Source organism: Chelonia mydas, chromosome 1, assembly GCF_015237465.2.
Source record: "Chelonia mydas isolate rCheMyd1 chromosome 1, rCheMyd1.pri.v2, whole genome shotgun sequence".
NCBI lineage: Eukaryota > Metazoa > Chordata > Testudines > Cheloniidae > Chelonia > Chelonia mydas.
This window is the reverse complement of record NC_057849.1, coordinates 259,935,794-259,957,707: the sequence shown is the minus strand read 5'-3', so window position 1 is coordinate 259,957,707 and position 21,914 is coordinate 259,935,794. Positions and strand designations below refer to the sequence as shown.

Genomic DNA, 21,914 nt, shown 5'->3' with positions numbered 1-21,914 from the left:
TGTGGGAACTGCTGGACCCAGGCTAAAGGGATTTCTAGCTTGTGAATGGAACACTTGGGGATTCCAAGCTGTAAGCAAGTGCAGCTTGCCTCTTAAGAATCTGCAGCCTGCTTGTATCATCTCTTAGGGTGAGAATCTGCTATTGATATCCAATCTATATTAAGTTTAGTTTGTGTTTTTATTTGCTAAGTAATCTGCTTTGATTTCTCTGCTATCACTTATAATCACTTTACCTCTATCTTTTGTGGTTAATAAACTTATTTTTGCTTTATCTAAACCAGTGTGTGGTAATCATAATTCAAGGGCAAAAGGCTGTTGCATATTCCTCTTCACATTGATGAAGGGGGCAAATTTTATGAGCTTAAGCTGTACGGTTCTCTGTGCAGCGCAAGATGGCATAATTTTGGGTTTATACTCCAGAGGGGGTGCTTGCCTGAGAACCTGGTAGTTGCCCTAGCTGTAGCCTTCCCATGCAGGGGCTGGTAAAAAAGCCTGCATGTACTGCAGCTGGGTGTGTCCCTACCTGTATGTATGCTGGTGAAAGTACAGGCTGGAGAGGGCTTTGCAGCTTGTCACAGCAGTACAGTGTAAAAGGGAGCCCAGGCTGGTGGGTCGGGGGGGTTCAGTGGTACCCCAGTTCCAGGTGGCACCCTAGAAAGAACCATCATAAGAGGAATCTCCCCAGCCTGGATCTGATTGGGGTCTCATGGCTTTCTCCATGAGGTACTTCTTTAGCTGAAGTGCTCATCCCTCTCAGGAGAGGGAAGGAGGAGCAGATCCTACATCTGCAGAGATATATGCCTCCCCAAGGCAGTAAAGACAGTGGTTGTGGTCATTGCTGACCGAGGAGCAAGGACAGGAGATATGATTCTTAAAACTCAGAAATCTCTGCATAGCCCTTCTCCCAAGGGTGCGGAAAACTAATCTACACTAACTCTAAAGAGACTATTAAAAACACTAAGAACCATCTACAGTTATAGTTACAGATAAGAAATCTGGTGCTAAGACAGCTTCAGGCTCAGAGGATTTCAACTCAGGCCATGAGGCATTAAGGATGAACTTGGAGAGGTGGACAGTCCGCACTTCCCCTTATACTCTTCGTGTTGACCTAAAGGATCTTCAGGGAGCAGTTGTGGACCAATGGACCCTACTTGCAAGGTTTTCCAGTCTCAGGCACATGGGTACCCATGTGTGGAATACACACAGTGACCAGCACTCGAAGAAATAATAGCTACAGCACTACTCCTTCACAGATGTTATAGATTCATAGATACTAAGGTCAGAAGGGACCATTATGATCATCTAGTCTGACCTCCTGCAAAACACAGGCCACAGAATGTCACCCACCCACTCTTGCGAAAAACCTCACCTATGTCTGAGCTATTGAAGTCCTCAAATCATGGTTTAAAGACTTCAAGGAGCAGAGAATCCTCCAGCAAGTGACCCAGGCCCCATGCTACAGAGGAAGACGAAAAACCTCCAGGGCCTCTTCCAATCTGCCCTGGAGGAAAATTCCTTCCCGACCCCAAATATGGTATCTCACAAAGGAGGATAAGTTCCTATGCCCCTTTTGCAGACTTGACAGAGAGTTTGTGCCCTGGTCTACACTAGGACTTTAGGTCGAATTTAGCAGCGTTAAATCGATGTAAACCTGCACCCGTCCACACGATGAAGCCCTTTATTTCGACTTAAAGGGCTCTTAAAATCAATTTCCTTACTCCACCCCTGACAAGTGGATTAGCGCTTAAATCGGCCTTGCCGGGTCGAATTTGGGGTACTGTGGACACAATTCGACGGTATTGGCCTCCGGGAGCTATCCCAGAGTGCTCCATTGTGACCGCTCTGGACAGCACTCTCAACTCAGATGCCAGGTAGACAGGAAAAGAACCACGAACTTTTGAATCTCATTTCCTGTTTGGCCAGCGTGGCAAGCTGCAGGTGACCATGCAGAGCTCATCAGCAGAGGTGACCATGCAGAGCTCATCAGCAGAGGTGACCATGATGGAGTCCCAGAATCACAAAAGAGCTCCAGCATGGACTGAACGGGAGGTATGGGATCTGATCGCTGTATGGGGAGAGGAATCCGTGCTATCAGAACTCCGTTCCAGTTTTTGAAATGCCAAAAACTTTGTCAAAATCTCCCAGGGCATGAAGGACAGCGGCCGTAACAGGGACCCGAAGCAGTGCTGCGTGAAACTTAAGGAGCTGAGGCAAGCCTACCAGAAAACCAGAGAGGCAAACGGCCGCTCCGGGTCAGAGCCCCAAACATGCCGCTTCTATGATGAGCTGCATGCCATTTTAGGGGGTTTAGCCACCACTACCCCAGCTGTGTTGTTTGACTCCTTCAATGGAGATGGAGGCAACACGGAAGCAGGTTTTGGGGACGAAGAAGATGATGATGATGATGATGAGGTTGTAGATAGCTCACAGCAAGCAAGCAGAGAAACCGGTTTTCCCGACAGCCAGGAACTGTTTCTCACCCTGGACCTGGAGACAGTACCCCCCTAACCCACCTCCTGGACCCGGCAGGCGGAGAAGGGATCTCCGGTGAGTGTACCTTTTAAAATACTATACATGATTTAAAAGCAAGCATGTGAAAGGATTAATTTGCCCTGGCATTCACGGCTCTCCTGGATGTACTCCCAAAGCCTTTGCAAAAGGTTTCTGGGGAGGGCAGCCTTATTGCGTCCTCCATGGTAGGACACTTTACCACTCCAGGCCAGTAACACGTACTCGGGAATCATTGTACAACAAAGCATTACAGTGTATGTTTGCTGGCGTTCAAACAACATCCGTTCTTTATCTCTCTGTGTTATCCTCAGGAGAGTGAGATATCATTCATGGTCACCTGGTTGAAATAGGGTGCTTTTCTTCAGGGGACACTCAGAGGTGCCTGTTCCTGCTGGGCTGTTTGCCTGTGGCTGAACAGAAATGTTCCCCGCTGTTAGCCACGGGGAGGGGGGAGGGTTGACGGGGTAGCCACGCGGTGGGGGGAGGCAAAATGTGACCTTGTAACGAAAGCACATGTGCTATGTATGTAATGTTAACAGCAAGGTTTACCCTGAAAGAGTGTAGCCACTGTTTTATAAAATGTGTCTTTTTAAATACCGCTGTCCCTTTTTTTTTCTCCACCAGCTGCATGTGTTTCAATGAACACAGGATCTTCTCCTTCCCAGAGGCTAGTGAAGATTAGAAAGAAAAAAAAAAGCACTCGTGATGAAACGTTCTCTGAGCTCATGCTGTCCTCCCACACTGACAGATCACAGACAAATGCGTGGAGGCAAATAATGTCAGAGTGCAGGAAAGCACAAAATGACTGGGAGGAGAGGTGGCGGGCTGAAGAGAGTAAGTGGCGGGCTGAAGACAGGGCTGAAGCTCAAATGTGGCGGCAGCATGATGAGAGGAGGCAGGATTCAATGCTGAGGCTGCTGGAGGATCAAACCAGTATGCTCCAGTGTATGGTTGAGCTGCAGCAAAGGCAGCTAGAGCACAGACTGCTGCTACAGCCCCTGTGTAACCTCCTCCCCAAGTTCCATAGCCTCCACACCCAGACGCCCAAGAATACAGTGGGGGGGCCTCCAGCCAACCAGCCACTCCGCCACAGAGGATTGCCCAAAATAAAAGAAGTCTGGCATTCAATAAATTTTAAAGTTGTAAACTTTTAAAGTGCTGTGTGGCATTTTCCTTCCCTCCTCCACCACCCCTCCTGGGCTACCTTGGTAGTCATCCCCCTATTTGTGTGATGAATGAATAAAGAATGCATGAATGTGAAGCAACAATGACTTTATTGCCTCTGCAAGCGGTGATCGAAGGGAGGAGGGGAGGGTGGTTAGCTTACAGGGAAGTAGAGTGAACCAAGGGGTGGGGGGTTTCATCAAGGAGAAACAAAGAGAACTTTCACACCATAGCCTGGCCAGTCACAAAACTGGTTTTCAAAGCTTCTCTGATGCATACCGCGCCCTCCTGTGCTCTTCTAACCACCCTGGTGTCTGGCTGCGCGTAATCAGCAGCCAGGCGATTTGCCTCAACCTCCCACCCTGCCATAAACGTCTCCCCCTTACTCTCACAGATATTGTGGTGCGCACAGCAAGCAGTAATAACAGTGGGAATATTGGTTTCGCTGAGGTCTAAGCGAGTCAGTAAACTGCGCCAGCGCGCCTTTAAACGTCCAAATGCACATTCTACCACCATTCTGCACTTGATCAGCCTGTAGTTGAACAGCTCCTGACTACTGTCCAGGCTGCCTGTGTACGGCTTCATGAGCCATGGCATTAAGGGGTAGGCTGGGTCCCCAAGGATACATATAGGCATTTCAACGTCCCCAACAGTTATTTTCTGGTCTGGGAATAAAGTCCCTTCCTGCAGCTTTTGAAACAGACCAGAGTTCCTGAAGATGCGAGCGTCATGTACCTTTCCCGGCCATCCCACGTTGATGTTGGTGAAACGTCCCTTGTGATCCACCAGGGCTTGCAGCACTATTGAAAAGTATCCCTTGCGGTTTATGTACTTGCCAGCTTGGTGCTCCGGTGCCAAGAAAGGGATATGGGTTCCGTCTATGGCCCCACCACAGTTAGGGAATCCCATTGCAGCAAAGCCATCCACTATGACCTGCACATTTCCCAGGGTCACTACCCTTGATATCAGCAGATCTTTGATTGCGTGGGCTACTTGCATCACAGCAGCCCCCACAGTAGATTTGCCCACTCCAAATTGATTCCCAACTGACCGGTAGCTGTCTGGCATTGCAAGCTTCCACAGGGCTATCGCCACTCGCTTCTCAACTGTGAGGGCTGCTCTCATCTTGGTATTCATGCGCTTCAGGGCAGAGGAAAGCAAGTCACAAAGTTCCATGAAAGTGCCCTTACGCATGCGAAAGTTTCACAGCCACTGGGAATCGTCCCAGACCTGCAACACTATGCGGTCCCACCAGTCTGTGCTTGTTTCCTGAGCCCAGAATCGGCGTTCCACAGCATAAACCTGCCCCATTAGCACCATGATGCATGCATTGCCAGGGCCCATGCTTTCAGAGAAATCTGTGTCCATGTCCTGATCACTCACGTGACTGCGCTGACGTCGCCTCCTTGCCTGGTATCGCTCTGCCAGGTTCTGGTGCTGCATATACTGCTGGATAATGCGTGTGGTGTTTAATGTGCTCCTAATTGCCAAAGTGAGCTGAGCGGCCTCCATGCTTGCCTTGGTATGGCGTCCGCACAGAAAAAAGGCACGGAACGATTGTCTGCCGTTGCTCTGACGGAGGGAGGGGCAACTGACGACATGGCTTACAGGGAATTAAAATCAACAAAGGGGGTGGCTTTACATCAATGAGTATTTCAGGCAGGACTTCACGGAGGGTTCCAATAAGAAATGGTGCACCTAAGTTATTGTTCTTATTGGAACAAGCAGGTTGGTCTGGCCTCTGATTGATACATGGCTAGATTTGCCTCGCTGCACATTCTCTGTGAGTGACTGCAGTGTGACCTAGAGGAATGAGTCCCCTAGACGGGGGGAAGAGGGGAAGCAAATGAGTACAAAACAAATCTGGTCTATTTCTTGTTTTGATCCACTCCATCTATCTTTTACATCTTTGGCTGTCAGCAGACGGTGCAGAAGGACTGCAAGCCATCCTCATCTCTTGTCTGCCTGGCAGAAGATGGTACAGTAGGACTGCTAGCAATCCATATTGCCTGCCTGCTCACCATAAGATGGTTCAATAGGACTGACTGCAGGACTAAAGAGAATGACCTGGTCAAGTCACTCCAAATTTAGTCCCTGCGCCCATGTCTGCCCAGGCGCTCCTGATCGACCTCACAGAGGCAACCAGGAGCACCTCAGACATGACGATGACAGCTACAAGTCCTACTGTACCATCTGCTGCCACAAGGCAATGGGTTGCTGCTGCTGTGTAGCAATGCAGTACCACTTCTGCCAGCACCCAGGAGACATACGGTGACGGTTCCCTGAGCGCGCTCTATGCTTGCCGTGGTATGGCGTCTGCACAGGTAACTCAAGAAAAAAGGCACGAAACGATTGTCTGCTGCTGCTTTCACGGAGGGAGGGAGGGAATGGGGGCCTGACGATATGTACCCAGAACCTCCCGCGACAATGTTTTAGCCCCATTAGGCATTGGGATCTCAACCCAGAATTCCAATGGGTGGCGGAGACTGCGGGAACTGTGGGATAGCTACCCACAGTGCAACACTCCGGAAGTCGACGCTTGCCTCGGTACTGTGGAAGCACTCCGCCGAGTTAATGCACTTAATGCACTTAGAGCATTTTCTGTGAGGGGACACACACTCGAATATATAAAAACGATTTCTAAAAAACCAACTTCTACAAATTCAACCTAATTTCGTAGTGTAGACATACCCTGTGACTCATACAAGGCCACTGAACAATTCAGTAGATAAGCTAGTAACAAATTCCATGTCTCTGGCTGCCCAGTCACATGCCTGTATGTAGAGAGGAAAATACCTCACTTTCCACTAAACTATTCCTCACAGCTATTGACTGGCGCCAATCTAGCCACAAAACAGCCTGTTTGAGTCCAAAGGTTTCTACAAAGCCTCCCTTCTGCATATGACTGCCTCTCAGGTTCCAGGGCTGGATTTTTAATGGCATTTAGGCATCTGGTGGGAAAATCGCACCAGGTGCCTTTCTGCATCGTTAGCTTTAACACAAACTACTGAAAAGAATGCACTGTAGACAGGACAGTTTCCACCCAACCCCAGGGAGCAGCGCTATCGGAGCCTCATTGTGAAGTGGACCTGTTCTGCCTCTAATTTGTAATAATAATATTTAACTCTTGTATAGACTTTTCACCCATGGCTCTCAGATGTACCTTACAAAGGGAAGGCAAGCATCATCCAAATTTTAAAGATGGAGAAATTCAGGCACAAAGAAGTGAAGTGACTTGCCCAAGGAGCCTCCTCATTCATTGCTGGTTTGTGTAATTGTTCTCATTCTTTGACTGCAGTTTGTGAATAACTCATGGAAGATACTATGTTCTTACAGGACTGATTAGATGGTGCCTCCCCAAGCCCATTGCCTCATAGAACAAAGCTCTGGAAGCTAGGTAAGCAGAGGGCAGTTAAGGCACAAGCACAGGGACTTAAAGAATGTTTTATTTTGTGGGAGAATGAAAGTTTTCAGAAAAAGGAAAAATATTTTTTCCATCAACGCTGATACCAGTTTCACAGGATTGGCCTCATGGTGACGAAGTCAAAGTTGTAGAATTCTGGCAGACCCTGATGCTTGGTCCCATTGAATTGTTTCCAGCTGAAAACAGGAAGCCCATCCTCTACAGGTGGGCCACTGACAGCATAGGCTGCAAACACTGAAGCCATATGGAAATCTGCCACCTGTGAAGGACAGGGCAGGATTTTATAGCTAGCGGATACGTTGTTCTATTGCATTTGAAGTGTTTAAACACTATGGAGAGGGAGGGCATTGCTCAGGTTGGTCCAAGTGGGTATATGTAGGAGTAAGGGAAAGAAACTGAGTAGAGGAAAACTTATGCTAGTTCAAGCAATATCCCCCCAAACAGAAAGGTTTATTAAACCAAGCATTGCCCACACCTTAAGACACCAAGGACCCAAGTGGCTTATGGCCCCAATGATGTAAAGGCAGCCCCCTGGGGAATACCCCCAGCATAAGGGTCTCCCCAGCTGGTGGGGAGGGGACATGGCCAAAACAGTGCTGTGCTCCAGCTGTTCTTGGCTACTGCAACAGCCACTTGGGGGATTTATTGAGAAAATACAGGGAGGTATAAAGCCACTTTAGCCACCTTCCCATTCACATTTCTGCACCCAGTGTAACTGCCAGAACGAGGCCCCTGGGTCCCTGCTGACCCCTGCTATCTGACACAAGTCAGGCAAGCCAGGGAAGAGCGGAAATCCTCAGAACAGGGTCTGCCAAAAATTTCTGATGCTGCCTGTCCTTGCAGCCTGTTTCAGGGATTGTGTGTGAGGCTAGCCCTGACAGGGTAAAACACCTTAGACCTTGCCAGTGTTTTAAGGGTTATTATTAATTTGCCTAGCATTTGTACTAGGAACAAAGCTGCCATAAATCCTGCCTGTAAAAATCATTCCTTTTTATTGAATCATGGGTTAAAACTAAAAGTTACTTGACCTTTGCCAACTTTGTGCTGAGAATAATTATACAGGTTAAGTCTAGAGCAAAATGACTCACTGAAGAGTAAGGCATTAGCAAACACAGGGGTCACTGGATGTCAGGAGGAAGAAACATTCCTGCATGGTCCCCGTTAATGAGAGCAGACAGCTGCGTGGCAAATTCCCATTCCCTCTGTGTCACCCTGAAAATAAGATAACTTTGAGGGCCTTTGAGTCACTAGTACGCTCCTGAGCCCTACTTACTGCCTGGCTTTAATAGAATTTGGGTATTAACCCTTAGACCCCTAAGGGTAAGCAGTCTCACCCCAGCATTCTGCACCTGGATACACAGGACAAGTATGTACCCACGTACCTTGGGGTCCAGCATCCATCCACCCACAAAATGTACTGCTCACCTCCGTCTGCCATCTGGTTCCAGCCCTCTTGCTCCCTGTGTTTAAGTGAGACTGACCTCACCCCAGCTAGTCGTGACCCTGGCTCTCCCAGTGCCACCTTGAGAAGAAGGACCAGAATGCAGCTGCAGGGAGGAGATGGGGCCAAGCAAGACTCACGGCAGGCAGAAGCCCTATCCTGTGTGGCCCAGGTGCTTCCCCTCCACCCCACAGCACTCCCTTGTGGCCTCAGGAAACCCTGGCAATTAGCTAATCCTTTGGAAAGCAGCTAATTCCCAGATGGTGCAGAGGATCAGAGATCCTAGAAATCACATAACACTGTACAGAGCGGTCAGTTAGGCTGGCAGGGCCCTGGCTAAGTAGGCAAATACAGCAGCCAGTCTCCCCTAACCCTGCCCTACAGATGCTTTTCTTTAATCGCTGGTAAGAAGTGTTGGCCAGGATAGTGTTTTATTCCTGACTCTCCCCCACTGTCGCAATTTGGGGGACAGAAGGGGCAGACAGGGAACCTCCTTCTGCAGAGTACAAAGACTTGGTTGGCAGGTCCAGAGCAGGCGCCCTACTTTCACTCAGACAGTATGTAAGGCAGGCCATGGGCTTTAGGGGTCTTTACCTTTGAGTCATAGCAGCCTGCTGGCACTGGGAGAGAAGGGTTCAGGTCTTCGCGGCAGCAGATAGTGTTGCACGGATTGTGCCTGGCATAGGGCTCCTTCAGATAGTCTGGGAAATAAATGGGGAAGAGAAAAGAAATAAAGCCAGTCTACTCACACGACCATCCCCAGCAGGGGCTAAGGGCTCCTCCTATACAGTCCCAAATGGAATACTCTGCAAGCTGATGCGACACTACCTGGGAGGTTGTAATGAGAGAAAGTCAACTCGTACAAGAGAATGGGGGAGGGATCAGGAGAGAGAAGGTAGTGAGCAGCTCTGGCCTTAATATTTTAGTCTAGAACAGAAGAAAAAAGATTACAAAACAAGAAACTAAAAATGAAGATGGCAAGGAGCAAGGTCTATCAATGCCCCCTGCAATAGTAGGAAATTGGGGAGTGGGGGAAAACTATGTCCATCTGATTGCAGTAGTGTATTGCTACTCCGTGAACCAAAGAAAGGCAGTCCCCAGGCCCTTTCCCTCAGATCACTGCCAGTTCACCATGGGGGAAAGCCCTTCCAAACTTCACATGTGGCAAACAAATGTTATATGCAAAAGAGAATACAAATAAAGCAGCTATGGTCATCTGTACCTAGAGATGGTGTTTATTCAGACCACTTTTTCCCATTAATCCCAGTAAGGCAGATCCTGACAGCACCAAGACAGAGGATTGTGCATTGAAGGACATTGCTTCTGAGAGGGGAAAGTTAAAGGAGTCTTTTAAAACGATTTTATGCTAAATCCTCTATGTTAGTATTATAGACACATTGCCTAGTACTTAAGGCTTTGCAAGACCCTTTCCTTGCTCCAGCTGTGCTCAAGAACAGTTCTCCCCAGAGAGCCCTAACAAGTCTCCTAATTCTGTTGGTGTTTCAGATGTTCTCTGGAACGGTTAGCTAGAATAGACCTCAATGGCATGTGCACTCAGAAATGAAAACCTCCCTTGTTCCTGCATGGGGTTTAAAAAAAAAAAAAAAAGATTTTCAAGTCTTATTTCAGACATAGATTGTAAGCGCCTCAGGGCAGGGACTGTCTCTTTGTCCTGTGTTTGTACAGCGCTGAGCACAATGTGGTCCTGAGCCATGACTGGGGCTGCTAGGCAACAACATAATACAAAAAATAAATAAGTAATAAAAAATCAGATCAATGGAAAACAAATGAGCTTCTTACTGTTATATCTCATTATATACTTCATGGTCTCCAAGTCAGTCACTTTCCCCTGGTCCCGTCGGAAGATTTTTGCTCTGGGGGCCAGTTCATAAGAAAACTCCAAGCCATATTTCTCAACGTACTTTGCATACCCACTGAGGTTGTAGATTGTTTCATGGAAAGGGATGTTGTATGAAGGCCAGTATCCTGCAAGGGAGATAACCCATTCTGTTGTTTAATTATTTAAACAAACTGTGCACTCATTTAAAAAAATGTTTAATTGCTGTGTTGCCTTAACAGTGCCAGCTAGGGAACAGGATCTAGACCCAGTCTGACAGCAGCAGAACATATCAGTCGCCATTGGAAGCAGATGAGTTAATTCATAAGTAATTCCACTGGAGAGACGGTGCTAACAGAGTCTCAGGCCTCCGGTTTCCACTTTGAAGGCTTATCCCACAAAGCAAGTTTGAGCCAGTTCCAAGTTAGACTTACAGGAGTATCTTGTGGTGCTTTGAAGGGAGGTCTGAGAGGTTCAGGTCTAGATAGTGCCCACAGGAAGAGCTGACCACCTGAGCGCCCTCATGATTTGATGAAGCAGAGGATGCAGCACTAGTGCTCATCCACAGTAACACATGCCTCCTGCAAGCACATCTGGAAGCCACTGAGCTTCCTTCTTGAAAGAAAAAATGATTCCTAAAATGAAAAGCACATCAACCTCACACACCAAATATATGCATCAAAGCGGCATGCTGAAAAGTTGAGAAATGTGCCAAAGCACCAAACAAATGCAGAAGTGAGGAAAAAATCGTGTGCCAAGGCACTGAACAAACAGGCACCCAAGACATCAGGGATACAATTAAGGCCCTGAAACAACAAGCAGAAAGAGAGGTCACAGCAAAACAAACCATGAAACCAAAGACGCCAGCAGCCTTCAACTCAAGTAACCCAGAAAGGAGCCACAGTGAAGTAAGCTTATGCTCAAATAAATTTGTTAGTCTCCAAGGTGCCACAAGTACTCCTTTTCTTTTTGCAAATACAGACTAACACGGCTGCTACTCTGAAACAGAACTAACTGTTATTATAGACCTGATCGGAAAGCAGATCAACACAAAAGGATCCCCAGAGAAACAGGCGACAGGCTAGTGAGAGCCAGAGTGGAGAAGGCTGGAAGGTTGTGGTAGCTGATGGCACATATTGACCAATAAGGGAGAGAAAGAGAATCTTGTGCTTGCCACCGCCATCACTGCCTCAGCAAGCCCAAAGACTTCGAACTAGGAGAGTTTTGTCCTATCTCACATAAGACAACGGTCAAGGCAATCCTGTCATGAAAGTACCTGTAAAGAATACTGTATCCAACTGAAATTACAGGGAGATTATTCGGAAGGCAGAATGCAATTGTTTATAGTACAAATAAGTTAGGAAGCTCCTAAGTTTGCAAAAAATACAAAAATGACATGGGATCATTCAGGACCATAAATAGGACCTGGCTCTGAAGTGAAATCCTAGAAGAATTAAAATGTGATCCTTTTCTGCCAATTAAAAATGTACAGTAATGTAGTCTTTTCCCCCATGGGGCAATGAGGTGGTAATGGGATGGCATATATTGAAACATGGCACCTACAGCTACACAGCCATCTTCATCCTCAGCCTAGGGCACTGGTTTGCTACTGACAAAGGGAGATTGCCACCTACTGAGTCTCAACACCAGGGTTTTGCTAGGTCTCCCACCTCAATACCGACTGATGTAACACCCCTTGTTCTGAGGAGTTGGAGTGGGGGAATCTGATTGGTTGATGCTCAAATAATAAGTTGGGGCTCATTAGGCAACTGTTACAAAAATACAAACCAAGCGTTTAGACATATAAAGTTTTGAACTAGTAGCCAATACGTGGGAGCCATGCACTTCTCTGAGTAGGTGGCTTGCAGTCTTATGTCTCAATACATACGTGGCACAGAAGTGGGTGTCCTGTATAACTGCACAGCCTGCATTGTCTGACATGACACACAACCTAGTTGAAGGGAACATCCAGTGTCACATGTTTCTCTGAGCAGTAAAAGAGATGTCCTCCACAGATTAATGCACTTGAGCCACCCTCCAAAGAAGTAGCTGGCAAGGTGTGGGCAGGACAGCTTTCAGGAACATTCATTTCCAAACAGAAGGGGGTTAATTATTATTTAGCAATAAGTTCTACAGTTGTACTGTCTCAAAGGAAGGCAAAGAATGCAGATGCCTCCCTACCCCCACCTGGAAAGCAATATATTTAAAAACTACAGCAAAGTAACCCACATTAAGTTCTCCTCAAGTAAAGCCTCTCCCTCACTGTTCCCTGCTTCTGCAAGGCTGTAAATCCCACCTACATAGTGCAGTGCCCTCATGTAACAACTCCTGGGTGAGTTTCTGCTCCAGATAGAGGCATGCCGTTGCTGCAGGTTAGGCCATGCAGAGTGCACAATGAGCAGTACGTAGAGCAGGGACTCTCCTGGGTCTCTAGGAGGAACTTTCTTTTTTACTCTTCCTGATTGTGAAGCAGCAAGGGACTGTACTGAGTGCTGTGTGGGGAATCAAGGACTGTCTTGTGGTTAATGCACTAGACTTAAGAGTCCAGAAATCTTGACTCTATTCCTGGCTCCAATACAGGCATGTTTTCTGACTGTAGGCAAACAACCTCTTGGGACTCTGTTTTCCCATCTATAAAATGGGGATAATACTTGCCAACCTCGCACAGGGGCTGGAAGGCTTAATTCATTACTATTTGCAAAGTGCTGTGAGATCTTTGGATGGAAGGGGCTACGTAGATGCAAAGTAAGAGGTTCACAATCTCGGTGTCTCACCTGACTCACCTCTGCTCCAGAGGCCAAAGACAGATGAAGTGGCCAGCAAGTCCTTCTGCATTTAAGGCTGGCTAAGAAATTGCATCCTTTTCTCTCAGATATGGACCTCGCCTCAACAATCCATGTCTTTGTCACCTTAAGGTCTCCATTGCTGCTACCTGCTGTACCTAGGGCTCCCCATGAAGGCCACCTAGATGCTTAAGCCAGTACAAATGCAGGTGCCTGACTTTTCAGTAGAACAGGGAGGTTAGAGCATATTGCTCCTGCTCTGAGCTCTGCACTGGCTGCCAGTTCACTTACAACTAAAACTCAAGGTGCTTGTCTCTATCTGGATCCTGGCTTTCAGAGACCTCCTCTCCACCTTTACTCTGCAGCATCACCTGTGTTTTGCGGGAGCACATCGGCTGCCTGTCTCATACGTGAAGCTCAAAGGAGACAAAGATATATCCTTGGTTGCAGTGGAGAAATACACTTAGAAATGTTACCTAAGCCCAAGCCTGGACAACTTTAATGAACACTGCAAGATTCTCCTCTTTGCTCCAGCTTTCCCTTAAAGTAAGTCTTGAGTCCCTTGTCATTCAGCTCACTTGCTCCGCAAGAATGCTTTAAGGGCTATTATTTTGATGCTGCAGCGTATATATTCTTCTCTTGACACCATCTTTAGTTGCTGAGACTCTTCTTTCCAGAACTTTTGCTTGTCCAATCTTTGTGATTTCATCACTGCTTTGGGCAACTGCAACACTTTTATTTCTTCCACTTTCCCAGCAGTCTTGGCTTGTTTACACTTTTCCTGTAATGTTCTTGTTTCATTGCATGTCCAGCTTTCCCTTGTTTGCTTACACCTTCCAGTAACTTCCTCCACTGTATTTTGTCACTTCCTTGAATATTTCCCATCCAGTCTGTAGTGAGATTTCTTCATCAAACACAAATTAATGAAACACCTTTCAAGCATCAACTTGTACACCTCCCTCACATAGCTAGCCTTATCAAGATCAAATTTGGCTCCAGTTACACCCCTCTGTTTCTTGGACTTTAACTTAATATTAATTTTTCCCATTCGTCATTCATGATCACTGCCACAGCCAGCACCTCTATAGTCTAACATCCAAAAGTGCCCTTCTATGCTTTTTACTAATAATAATGTGGTCAATCTGGTTTTTAGTTTGACCGTCTGCTGAGCTGCACATAATCTTGTGCATATCTTCATGAAGAAACCAAGCTCCACCAATAATCAGATTGTGTATCTCACAGCAAGTTCATTTGCCATCCTGATACCATGTTGTCCCAACTTTATTCATTTGCTTACCATATCCGCTACCAACCTTTGCATTCATATTTCCCATTATAAAAATCATATCATGATCAGGAATCTCATCTACAATGCTATCCACCTGTTGTTACAATCCACCCTTCTCTTCCACTTCTGCTACTTCTGGTGGTCCATAACAACAGGTCACAGTTATGCATAGTTTACTGCAGGCAGTACTAAACCTTGCTATGACAATCTGCTCAGACACTGGTTTCCAGCAGTTATTTGAAGTAACTATTCTCTTGTCCATTGCTATAGCAACCCCATCTCTATGCTTCGCTTGTCCACCTGAGTGTCCTGAGTAAAAGAAAGTATAATGTCCATTTGTGAACTCTCCTGTACTCAGCCAATGTGTCTTCTGTTTGGCAGCAAAGGTAATGTGCAACTTCCTTAACTCCCCCACTACTAGCTCAGTCTGGCCTGACACAAACAGTTCTAACATTCCGCTTGCAATATGTGTAATATGTTTAGCTGTTAATCAAAATCCATGACCATTTCCATTTGTTAGGCCATATAAATCAGTCTGGCTTGCTGTATTGTTTCTTTAACAAATCAATTTCAGATGTAACGGCTTGTTAGCACATTCTACCCTATCCAGCTCATGGGAACGCGATGTCATAGCCTGCTGGCCTGCTAGGAACAGGCACGATCAGCAGTTCCACCTTACTTGCCCTTCAAGGCTAACAAGCTTGGACTGCTTGGATTTGAAATCAGTTTTTCTTCTCCTAGACAGACTTGCCTAAAGAGGTGAAACAAGCCCTATCTGCCTGGTTTGAAATCAGAGTTCCCATCTATATACAAAAAGGTTAAATTGTACAGAAACACAATCAAGTCAACAATGCAAGTGGTAAGAAATGCTACCAGTGAACCAACAACAAATATCGAAGAGTTCCTGGAAGTATGGAAGGAGCATTTTGACAAGAGCTGAACCGTGTAATTTTTCCAGATGCAAGCATTCTAGACATGCCAGATGAACAGGGCAGAATGGATATAAGCACTGAACCACCATCTGAAAAAGAAACAGAAAGAGCAATGAAGCAGTTAAAAAATGGGAAAGCTGTAGGAATGGATAATATAATAGCTGAGCTGCTAAAAGCTGGTGGAATAAGTGCTATCAAAGCATTAGAAAAATATATAAGGTCTGGGAGCAAGAGAAAGTACCTGATGACTGGGTAAAGGCAATAGTTGTACCAATCCTGAAGAAAGGAGATCCTGCCAATTTGAATGATTGAAGAGGTAAAAGCTTATTATCAGTACTGGAAAAATCATGATGAAAGTAATTGTCAACTGATTATGGCCAGTTTTAGAAGTAGCAGTAGGCAAGGAACATTGCAGCTTCATACCAGGCCAAAGTTGAACTGATCTGACACACACTCCAACAGCTGATGGAAAAAAAGCGAGAATAGGGATTAAAGATGTTTGCTCTTTTCGTCGACTTCATGAAGAAATTTGATTTGGTTTGGAGAAAAGCATTATGGAAAGTAGTAAAATCATATGCAGTTCCAGACAGAATAACTGCAATTATAAAAGTTATGTACAAAGATTCCTGTGGTGCCGTAAGAACTGGTGGAAAATTAAGCGACTGGTTCAAGTCAAAGTTTGGTGTAAGACAAGGGGGCATGGAATCACCATCACTTTTCATCATGTTCTTAAACTGGACATTAAAAATGGTATATGAGTTGGAGGGCATGACGCTGGGTGATCTAAAGTTAAGCTCTTTGGCTCATGCAAACGACACTGTACAACTAGCAGACATGTTTGAATTGATGATGACGCTCTTCACTACCTTGGAAAATTGGTGTAGTCGACTTGGACTTACAATAAATGCCAAGATGATGAAGTGGTTGCATCTTGGAAAAGGGACAATATATAAAGTGTTGAAATGCAGCAGTGGTGAAGTCATAGAACAAGTAAAACCTTACACGTACCTAGGAAGATTGATCAGAACCAACAGTTCCACCAAGGATGAGGTTAAAAGGACATGTGCTTTAGCTACAACAGCTACGCAGAAGTTGATGAAATTATGGACTGACAAAAACATTGTTTGGCATCAAAATGAAAATGAATCAAACCAATGTACTAGCAGTATTATTCTGTGGTCTGGAAGCAGCTGCGTTAAATGAAACAGACATCAGAAAGCAGCTGGAGATAACAGAGATGAGAGTTCTTTGGAAGATGGAAGTGTACATACTGTGGAATGACATTATGACAACTGACGAAGTTAGAAGGAGCAGGATGTGAAGTGACGGTATAGGACTGGCTGAAATCAAAAAGATTATAATAATTACAACACCTTAGAAGGCAAACAGGATGCAGAGGAAAATAATGCAAACACAACCACGGTCAGTCAGACCTGAAGGCTGACCACCAACTACATGGCAGGAGATTGTATGCAGGGACTTGACCAGGCTGGGCTTAATGGAGGGACAAGCCACAGACAGGAATGAGTGCCGGTGCTGTAGTGCTCCTCATGCTTTGGGATGAGAAGAAGAAGTGTATGTATTTCAGACTTTGGGGAAATGGTTGATTTGTACTGTGCTTGATCCAACATATGCAAAACATGTCCAGAAACTTGGGAAATGGCCATGTTATCAAAGCACGTAATGTAAAATGTTATTTTTTTCTAACATTTAACACACACAAAGATTTTCCCAAAGCAGTAAGTTGTTTAAGCCTCACAATTCATTTCATTTTCCACTCCTGCATATTCTCTTCTCTAAAGCCTCCAATCCTTTAAAACTTAGCCATACACAACAGGTAAAAAACTTCTTTTAAAAAATTACATGCTTTTAGTTTTCCCAGGTGCTTCTGAATTGCACCTTTTGGCTCTGCCTCTACCCTTCCCTAAAATCTTCTACATGTGGTACAAGAAACATTCAAATACAGAGTTGATCTTTCTGTTTTTTGCCAAAATTTCAGTTTGTGGGTTGTTTTTGTAAATGCCCCAACCGTGACTTGTTCCTCTTCCTGCTCTGATTTCCTTTAACTCTTTAGTCCTCACTGCACATTTTCTATCTTCCTCTCTCACACCTGCTGGGTGGCCACTCATGGACCACCAGCTTGGAAGACACCAGGACTTCCCCAATGACTTCTGATGTTACCCCATCACTTTTCAGGCCCTTAATTGACCAGAGCCATTGCTAGCCCTGACAACCTGAGGGAAGGAGCCAACTGGCAGCACCGGACCCACCGTCTCTCAGTTGCTCTTTCTGGTGGGCAGGAAGATAGCCACTGAGATCAGCTGCCTGAAGTTGCTGAACAGAGGGATTCCGGGTTCTGCTCATCTGGAGACAAGGGACAGACCGTGAGTCTATTTGCTTAGCTCTCAGGCAAATGTTTAGGCCTTAAAAAGGAGCTCCAGGCTTAGGGCAGAACATTCTATACAAACTATGGGGAGGAGTGACTGCAGATCCTGGGGTGAGAGGTAGGTCAGGTCCAAATACAGCCTGACTAGCTACTTCCTAGAGCCTGTCTATATAGCTGGGGGACGAGGCCAGCAGCTTCCCTGACTGTAGCCCAAATGCATAAGTCAGGAAGACTTAGGGTTTGGAAACACATAGAATAGCTTAAACCACACCCAGCCAGCAGACGACCTGAATCAGACTTCCCCATGTTCTCTTGAACTGAACACATGGTGCAAGTGAATGGCCAGGCCAGGGGGCCTGGAGACAGAAGCATAGTCAGAGAACACACCTTAATCTGATCCAGAGACAGAGGGACTTGACTAGGAAAAACACAGATCATCAACAAAATGGGTTAGAAGGATAATACTAGGCAGGCAACTGGCCTCACAAATGAGGACTTGGCAGAAGCAGGCAAAAATGACTGTGCCAAGCACAAGACCAAAATGAAACTGCACAACAGCAGTTCCAGCTCAGTCTAAGAAAGGCTTGGCCCAATCATGCAGGGCAGATGGTCTGGTCCCAGTCACTGATGCATCCTCTGCCATCACCAGCTGGCACTGCACTCAGGTATCTGTCGCAATCCCAGAGCAATGGGAAGGAGGAACCACCTCTCTAAAGACCTCTCTCCTGCTACCCCACTTGAGATCAGCTATTAGGCTCCTTCATTTCTAGCCCCTCGGAAGAGCGACCAGAGTAGCGATGCTAAGCCCACCCACTCAGCAGCAGGAACAACCAACTGCCATATTTCAGATCCTCAGTGAGAATCTGGGAGAAGCATGTGTCCACAATGGCCAACATCAGATTCTCTAGGTTTGCAGGTAGTGAAGTTTGCCATGAGCTCCCCCAGTCAGAGGGGATTAATGAGGCCTCAATTTGTTAGTCTGTCCCCAATTAAGCCATTTCAAAAAGTGAGAAACAGAAGGAGAAAAACCACTTATTTCTGCATCTTCAGCAGATTAGAGGTACACAAAACATAAAGCGGATGAAGAAAATTTATAGATTATTCATGGTAAGCACACCACCCCCCCAAAAGCGTTATTTATATTGTGATAGCACCAAAAATCTTCTAGACGCTTCCACGGAATTAGAGAGGGCAGAAAGCCAGAACAAACCCACCACAGTTATGACTGATGCATCTTCCTGAATGTTAGTGTATGTGGGTCAATTCTGAAACTCATCACATCTTCAGCTGTGCAACTGCACAATAGAACAGTGGAAACAAAACAATGAAGTCTGTGGACAGAGCTCAGACACAAGTGCCTGGAAAATGCTTGTGAATGTGCCCTGATTGCTGATGCTGGCTGCTAGCATGATTTCTTACAATGCCTTTGGGTTATATTTTCAGTCAACCTCTCACTAGCTTTGCTGTGGGCTTAAGACATCTTCTGGAGAGCAAATATTTGCTAGATAACATAGCCCCATGAAAGCTCAGCTCAGAGACTGAGTCTATCGGAGTCCTTTTTTTTCTTTTAAACCCATTTCCCTCTGGGGTGACAATCACAAAAAGGTTCAAGTGACTCTCAATGTCAAAATAATTCAGCACTAATTAAAAATGCTTCTTCCCGCCTCTGAGAAAAAATAAAGGCACTCCAGTATAGAGGAAAACCATGCAGGAGAAAGCCAAGTCACCGAAAGAAGAACAAGTCACCAATTCTTACCTTCAGCACATCCAAAAAAGATGTTCATGGTGGCCATTTGCATTCGGATGCAGCAGGTGGGAGCCAGTTTCATATGGAACACCAAGGTGCACACAAGAAATTACTGCCATTGGATCTCGGTGACATTTACACAAAAAGCTTCCCAACTTGGAGTCCCAGAAGTAAAATAACACTCCCATCAGCTTGCACAAATGGTTGAATTTTCCTAACCCTAAAGCTATCAAAGCAGTGATTACCTTTACGGAGAACACTTGTCTGATCAGAATACTCCACGAGTGTTGGGATCTGCTCAACGATATAGAGTGCTCCGTCGTCCAGGCTTCCTTCCAGCTTAACCTTCTTCATATCCAGGACCATGTACTGATTGTTATAGGTTCCTAGGGGGCAAGTAGGAGGTTAGATCTTTCACTACTGCCTGGAGAAGATGGGTGGGAAAAAAAGTAGGGAGTGCTTTCTTTATTCAGAAGTTCATATAAACTTACTTACCGGAGTTGCATCTTAAAAAAGTTTGTGCCCAGGTTTTGCCACTGTCTGCCATCATGTTGGCAATACGGACTCTCTGCCAGGCAAAGAGAGATTCGGGCACCACTTGTTTAAGTAAAGTTTCGTTAAACACACTGTTTGTGGTCTGCAACATTACCAAGCCACTGCCAAGTAAGTAAAAGTCATCCAGAGACATCAAAAAACCTTAAACAAAACAGAAGAGTTCCTGTTATCTTTGTGGGCTCTTAACATGGAATAGACTCCAGCTCTGCCTCACAGTCCTGTGCTTTAACCAAAAGATGTTCCTTTCTCAAACAAAAAAGGCATATAACTTGTATCAGGCATATGTGCTACAATAGAGCCAGAGCGACTTTGAAGGCTCAAGCTATTATCCTCTCTCATAAATCAGGATTCCATGGCTTTTCTCAGATTGGAGTACACCTAGAAGAGAATTACTCTACAAATAATTGTTCTCTGAACATACAGCAGTAACAGGTTTCTGCAAGCACAAAACAGGCAGGGAACACTCATAGCTTGAAGTTCTGAGTAGTTAGTTCCAAAAAACAAAATGCACAACAAAACCTATCCCAAGCACAGCTTTAGAATCATAGACTATCAGGGTTGGAAGGGACCTCAGGAGGTCATCTAGTCCAACCCCCTGCTCAAAGCAGGACCAATCCCCAATTAAATCATCCCAGCCAGGGCTTTGTCAAGCCTGACCTTAAAAGCGTCTAAGGAAGGAGATTCCACCACCTCTCTAGGTAATGCATTCCAGTGTTTCACCACCCTCCTAGTGAAAAAGTTTTTCCTAATATCCAACCTAAACCTCCCCCACTGCAACTTGAGACCATTACTCCTTGTTCTGTCATCTGCTACCACTGAGAACAGTCTAGATCCATCCTCTTGGGAACCCCCTTTCAGGTAGTTGAAAGCAGCTATCAAATCCCCCCTTATTTTTCTCTTCCGCAGACTAAACAATCCCAGTTCCCTCAGCCTCTTCTTGTAAGTCATGTGTTCCTGTCCCCTAATCATTTTTGTTGCCCTCCGCTGGACGCTTTCCAATTTTTCCACATCCTTCTTGTAGTGTGGGGCCCAAAACTGGACACAGTACTCCAGATGAGGCCTCACCAATGTCGAATAAGGGGAACGATCACGTCCCTCGATCTGCTGGTAATGCCCCTACTTATACATCCCAAAATGCCACTGGCCTTCTTGGCAACAAGGGCACACTGTTGACTTATATCAAGCTTCTCGTCCACGGTAACCCCTAGGTCCTTTTCTGCAGAACTGCTGCCGAGCCATTCGGTCCCTAGTCCACAGCGGTGCATGCGATTCTTCCGTCCTAAGTGCAGGACTCTGCACTTGTCCTTGTTGAACCTCTCAGATTTCTTTTGGCCCAATCCTCTAATTTGTCTAGGGCCCTCTGTATCCTATCCCTACCCTCCAGCGTATCTACCTCTCCTCCCAGTATAGTGTCATCTGCAAACTTGCTGAGGGTGCAATCCACACCATCCTCCAGATCATTTATGAAGATATTGAACAAAACCGGCCCCAGGACCGACCCTTGGGGCACTCCACTTGATACCGGCTGCCAGCTAGACATGGAGCTATTGATCACTACCCATTGAGCCCGACAATCTAGCCAACTTTCTATCCACCTTATAGTCCATTCATCCAGCCCATACTTCTTTAACTTGCTGGCAAGAATACTGTGGGAGACCGCGTCAAAAGCTTTGCTAAAGTCAAGGAACAACACGTCCACTGCTTTCCCCTCATCCACAGAGCCAGTTATCTCGTCATAGAAGGCAATTAGATTAGTCAGGCATGACTTGCCCTTCGTGAATCCATGCTGACTGTACCTGACCACTTTCCTCTCCTCTAAGTGCTTCAGAATTGATTCCTTGAGGAC

The 21,914-nt window shown here is 45.9% G+C and overlaps 1 protein-coding gene across 3 annotated transcripts in view; it reads right to left on the bottom strand.

The window, feature by feature from the left end:
• Window positions 1–7,099: 7,099 nt before the first annotated feature.
• PLBD1 (phospholipase B domain containing 1) overlaps window positions 7,100–21,914 on the bottom strand; it is a 51,693-nt gene continuing 36,878 nt past the window's right edge. For 2 of the 3 annotated variants that reach the window (XM_027826474.3, XM_007064062.4), the window contains exons 7-11: window positions 20,009–20,209; window positions 19,759–19,899; window positions 10,341–10,526; window positions 9,135–9,241; window positions 7,100–7,358 (exon numbers count right to left, since the gene is read on the bottom strand). In XM_027826474.3, the coding sequence (XP_027682275.2) occupies window positions 7,191–7,358; window positions 9,135–9,241; window positions 10,341–10,526; window positions 19,759–19,899; window positions 20,009–20,209 (803 nt within the window). In that variant the 3' untranslated portion in view covers window positions 7,100–7,190. The remainder of the gene's footprint in view (window positions 7,359–9,134; window positions 9,242–10,340; window positions 10,527–19,758; window positions 19,900–20,008; window positions 20,210–21,914) is intronic. The other variant, XM_043544601.1, reaches the window with a different exon arrangement.